Genomic DNA, 6,051 nt, shown 5'->3' on the forward strand with positions numbered 1-6,051 from the left:
ATTATTGCTTTATTTCGAATGTTTGAAATTATACAAAGATTATCAGCACAAAGTTTTCTCCAAAAATGAATGAATGAATTGTCCCTTATCCTCAGCAATAACAATGCATTCTGCAATTCAGATTCTGTTTTCATTTTCAGCTTTATATGAGTAAATTAATGACAATATGGGAACAAAAATCATTGGATACATGATATATATTGAAAAATAGTTCAATTTTACAAATATACACTGAAAAAATACTGAATTTCTTTTGATCATTTTAAGATCAGCTTGTCAAAGTCTCCTCTGAAATAAGGGAAAGATGTTTCACAACAATCCTTTATTATTGAAAATTGACATTGGAACTTATTTTCAGTTAATCCTTTGTTACACCTTTCCACTCACTCGCTCCCTTCTCAGCTGCAGAGAGAGTGTCTGTGCATGCTAGATATGCAGTTTAGTAACAGGCTCCATGTTATATTTCCAATGGAATGACAAATCCCTTGGAGAACTTACTGTATTTAATATTTCATGAACTGACTCTGAATCATAATCAATTTAATTTGAAATGAACAAGCACAACAGATGTTCAATTAGATGTCTTTCACTGTGGATAACATGAGAGCAACATAATTATCATTATTAAATATTAATATTTCCCTTCAGTTTATTTATCATGTCAAAAAATATTTGAGACTTTTGTTAATTTTTATATACATTAAAACCCCTGGAATCTAGCACTTATGAGGATTGGTAGGGGCTGGATAAGCGATTTTTTTGGGTTACTTGAGACGACAAATTGTGTGATTGGTGAAATAATGGCTAGGTGCACTAATTTCAAACTTCCATATGTTTTATCCACTTATTTTCTGTGATTTTTTTTTTGCCAGTTGTTCTTGAGGCCTGCCAGTTGCTTGAATTCTTGATAACAGGAGTCTTATCCTGATAACAGGATATCATGATAGTTTTGTAATCTTCCAAAGTGAATGTCTTTTTTTAAATGTCTGCTTAGTTCAACTTATGGACAGAAAATGGTTTCTCATAATCTTACTTCAATAGTGTACTGAGGAACAACTGAATGCTGAAGGTCTTAAGTGATTAGGTTGGATATAAAAGTCTTCCAAAGATCATTGAGTTCTGTGGGTGTTCTGGCTAATGTGTCTATGTCAATCAGCAGACAATCATTTTTTTTCAATTCAAGGGAAGTGGGCCTTGCAGATTGAGCGGCATTTAATCGTCCATCCCAAATTCCTCTTTGAGAGGGTGGAGGCATTGAAGTGAAGCCACAATGGTAATTGGGGAGGGAGTTCCAAGATTTTGACCCAGTGATGGTGAAAGATGGTGAAAGATCAGCAATATATTTCCAAGCAACAAAATGGTGTGTGGCTTGGGGTGAATGTTCCCATACTTTTGCTGCCCTTGTCCTCCTAGCTGTTAGAGGCCATGCTTTGGAAGGTATTGTCTAAGGAGATATGATGAGCTGCTTCAGGGCATCCTTTAGTTGATATAAACTGCTTCTATGGTGCTTTGCTGGTGGAGATAGTGTTTTCAACTGGGCTGCTGCCATATGATGTACGGTTTTGAGCATCATGAGTATTGTTGAAGCTGTACTCATCCAGGAAAGTGGAGAGTATTCCTTCACACTCCTGACTTGAGCCAAGTAGATCATGGACATGCTTTAGGTTGTTAGCATGTGAGTTATTCATTGCAGGATTCCTACCGTCTGGCCTGCTCTTGTAGCACCATTGTGTATATGGCTACTCCAGTTCATTTTCTGATCAATGGTCAGCCCCAGGATATCTATCATGAGGGATTTGGTGATGGTAACGTCAGGAGGGTAAGAGTTGGATTTTCCCTCTTGTTGGTTCCCTCACTGCTTGCCACAGACCCAAGGCTGGTTGTTGTGTGGATTGGTAGCTATATTTACCTACATAACTACTTTGATGGTTCTGCATGAAACATCACTAATTGGTTGTGAAGCACTTTGATATAAACCTAAATCATTCATTCATAAATAATCAAATTACAGAGGGGAAATTATCCAAATTACATTGATGATAGCTGAAAGCTATTATCTTTTGTACGGCTGAAAATTTATGTACCAACTAGTAAATATTGCATGCTATGACAAGTGGATTGGAAATATTTATTCTATTGCAAGTAGTTGTGCAAATAAACCAGTGATATATTTTGTGTTTTTTTTTGCAGGAGCTGGAATTTGCTGATCTGACTGCAGTTTTGCACTGCATACATTCATTCATAGCAGCCAAGGTGGCAGCAGTGGATCCATTGTTTGTGGACAGCCAGAGCGTTGCACGGAAGTACATGTACAGCAGCTGAAAAGAGGATTGCAGCCATTGGTTATGTATTGTATTCTCTAACATAAAGTAATCGCTTTATGACCATGTTGAGCACATGATCAGAATGGAGCCCATACGGGTCAGAGACTAATTGCCCTCTGACAGGAGATAGTGTCAAATGGGTAATGGTGATCCCATGGCAATTTACACACATTTTCTGATATTCATTTCAATGCAAGTCGTGAGAGATGAATAGCAGAATCGATCATGTCCATTTTACACTATGACTCAAAGTTAGCATTACCTTTTTTTGTTTATAGCAACCAAGGGTTAAAACATGTACCCTGAATATTTCTAATGTCAGTCATGTTGACAGTGTGTGCAGCACTATTTCAAAGTCGTTATTTCTGTTCCCAGCCTCTTAGTATCAGTTTGCAAAAATGGATATCTAAACTCCAAAATATAATTGTACTATTCATATTTCAGACTAACAAAATATTCTAATGTCACTTGTGTTTGGTTCTTTTATTAATAGCTGTGTTTTGATGCCATTATTTTCTTTCATAAGCATGTTAAGTGCTCATTCTCATTCATTTTTGAGTGCTGAGGAGTTTAAACATAGTACATTAGACACAGTCCTTACATTTGCAGTTAGTTTAACAGCGTACTGTTGCACTGCTATAATTTGGAATTCCTTATCCAAACATTAAAAGAATGGCTTTTCATTTGATCAACAGTCAATTTTTTTTGTGCAGAAAAAAGTCTAATTCTATTAACAATTGTAAAAATGCTACATTATTGTGAGTTTTGGGCAGTACTTTATTTCTCATCAGATGAAACAGTAGCCCTTCAGATCAAAATCTTAGTTTCATCTAGGTTCATGCCAGAAATCATTCAGACTTGTGAGAATCATCTGCAGAAGTTGTCAGAGTTACTGAGCAAGTAGACTTCCACGTCATGTGTGGATTTGATAGTCTCATCAATGAGGTCATTACAGATGTGGGCAGGTACTGAGAAGGACATGATAAATGAGTTAAAGATTTTACAGATTAAGAATGGCAGTTATATCTGAGCTGAGTACTGCAATTTAATTTTTTTAAAATTTGGACGTACAACATGGTAATAGGCCATTTCGGTCCACAAGTTCATGCCACCCAACTTACGCTCAATTAACCTAAACCTCTGGTGAGTTTTGAGTGGTGGGAGGAAACCAAAGCCCCCAGGGAAAACCCACGCAGACACGGGGAGAACACACAAACTCCTTACAGACTGTGCGGAATTCGAACCCCGGTCCTGATCGCAGGCACTGTAAAGATGTTGCACTAACTGCTTCGCCAACCACGTCATAATGATTATCAAAATTCTATTTCTCTATTATTCCAAGTCTAATAGGATTAGATTTATTGTGTTTTTCTATGATATACCTAATTGATTGATGTCAAGGTTAATATGGATACGAGTTGCCATTTGACAATATCAAATATAAAACAATAACTATGTGGTTTTTTTCCTGTTGTATTGTTTAAATCTCCTTTGAATAGAGTACTCCATTTACGAATCCCAACTGGAAGAGAACCACATGTTGACTACATTTTGCATGAAGAAATTTTACCAATTTTTCTTCCTTGGACAGAGAAGCAACTTACGAATGAATGGTTGCCCATTTTTGATAAACAAAATAAGGAAAATGTCAAACTCATTGCGAGATGATGAGATTCATTTTCCTTTTTTATAAGTTCTGATGGTATATTAAAGTGTCAGAGATATAAATTTAATAGAAAATCATTGTTCATAATATTTAAATTGGGAAGATACAAGCCCTATAATCACTAAATTTAAAAAAATCTTAGTTCACATTCTAAGAATTATAAAGACATTTATATTGAAAGATCAATAGAATTCTGTCATGTGTCAGAACTTTTGCAAACAAGAATAGTCAACATAAATATCAGTCTTGACAGAGCTGACCTTGGTCTTTTACCAATGAAGCTAATTCCCTTTGACTGAATGCTAATGTTAAGAATCCAGATATAGTTAAAAGATCGACTAATTAAAAAAAATAATGTTCAGACCTCTCTATTACCTGAAAATGAATTATTCAGTTTGTTTTTATATTACTAGTTTGAAAAAAAAGTTGTAGATTGGCTAATCGGCATAAATTTTCTGATTAATTTGTGGTGTTAATGTTGCTGTGTGTTGTATTTAATTCATTGATGGAGAATTGAAAAGCCAGATAGTCTCTGCCACAATTAGTGTGGCAATTAGGGCAATGCTATTACAGCACCAATGACCTGGGTTTGAATCAAGCGCTGCCTGTAAGGGCTTCTTCCTGTGTCTGTGTCGGTTTCCTACTAGTCTTCCAGTTTCCTCCCACCTTTCAAAATATACAGGGATTGTAGATCAATTGGGGTATTTAGGCCAGCATAGGCTCATGAGCCGTGTGATATGCCTAAATTTTAAAGAAATTAAATTTTAAATTGTATTGGTGCATGGTAATAATGGCAAGTGTTGATGCTAATGCCAAAAAATAGGACAAGCATTTCTATTTTCTGCTATTAATGTCCCTCACTTTAAAACACTAAATCACAACAGTTCAGTCCTTAATTTGATATCGATCTGTTGGGCACTAAACCGATTAACATAAGGGGAGGGTCAAAAAAATCTGCACGCTCCCTCCCCTTTCAGCACTTCCAAAAAAATCCTTCACTTGATTGATATTCCATCCCAAAATCTACACCTTGTTAACCTTTTTCTCCTCAGTGTTCAGAATCATGCAGTGTTAATATTTTACTTTCATTGTAGGGATTCCAAGGATATATTTTAGAGCCCATAATTGAAATGAACTATTATCGCACATAGAATTGAAGGGGGTCTCTTCATCCAATAATGATCACTTTGATTAGATACTCACCAACGTCATGTTTTTCCTGAATGTGATCAGAAGGCTTTGCACCCAGGTTTGTGGATGATACTAAGATTGGTGGAGGAATGGATAATATTAAGGAACTAGTGAGCCTGCAGAGGGATTTAAATAGGTTGGGAGAATGGACAAAGAAGTGTCAGATGAGATACAGCATAGGCCATGCAGTTTGGTGAAGGAATAAAAAAGTAGACTGTTTCTAAATGGAGAGAGAATTCAGAAAGCTGAGGTGCAAAGAGACTTAGGAGACCTGGTGCCGAATTCCCTAAAAGTTAACGTACAGGTTGAGTCAGTAGTAAGGAAGGCAAATGCAATGATGTACATTCATTTGGAGAGGGTTACATATAAAGGCAAAGATGTCATGCTGAGGCTTTACAAGGCATTGGTCAGATGACATTTGGAGTATTAGGAGCAGTTTTGAGCTCCATATCGAAGGAATGATATGCTAGCACTGGAGAGTGTCCAGATGCGAGAATGATCCCAGGGATGAGAGGATTGGAGTACAAGGAGAGTTTGTTGGCTCTTTGCTGATATTTGCTGGAGTTTAGAATGATGAAGGAAGATTTCATAGAAACATATGGAATATTGAAAGGGCTATGCAGAGTGGACATGGAAAAGACATTTCCAGTTGTGGAAGAGTCTCAGACCAGCCTCACAATGAGATGATGTCTGTTTAGTATAGGGATGAGGAGAATACTTTTCAGCCAGATCGTTGTGAATCTGAGGAATATATTGCCAAAGGCAGCTATGGAGGCCAAATCATTAGGTATAAAACATAGAACGTCACAACACAATACAGGCCCTTTGGCCCATGATGTGATGCCAACACATACCCCAAAAAACTAAACC

At 36.7% G+C, this 6,051-nt stretch overlaps 1 protein-coding gene across 1 annotated transcript in view; it reads left to right on the forward strand.

The window, feature by feature from the left end:
* sntg2 (syntrophin, gamma 2) overlaps positions 1–3,935 on the forward strand; it is a 276,157-nt gene extending 272,222 nt beyond the window's left edge. The window contains exon 17 of the mRNA XM_069888098.1: positions 2,191–3,935. Within this exon, the coding sequence (XP_069744199.1) occupies positions 2,191–2,322 (132 nt within the window). The 3' untranslated portion in view covers positions 2,323–3,935. The remainder of the gene's footprint in view (positions 1–2,190) is intronic.
* The last annotated feature ends 2,116 nt before the right edge of the window (positions 3,936–6,051 follow it).

Source organism: Narcine bancroftii, chromosome 6 (assembly GCF_036971445.1).
Source record: "Narcine bancroftii isolate sNarBan1 chromosome 6, sNarBan1.hap1, whole genome shotgun sequence".
Taxonomy (NCBI): Eukaryota; Metazoa; Chordata; class Chondrichthyes; order Torpediniformes; family Narcinidae; genus Narcine; species Narcine bancroftii.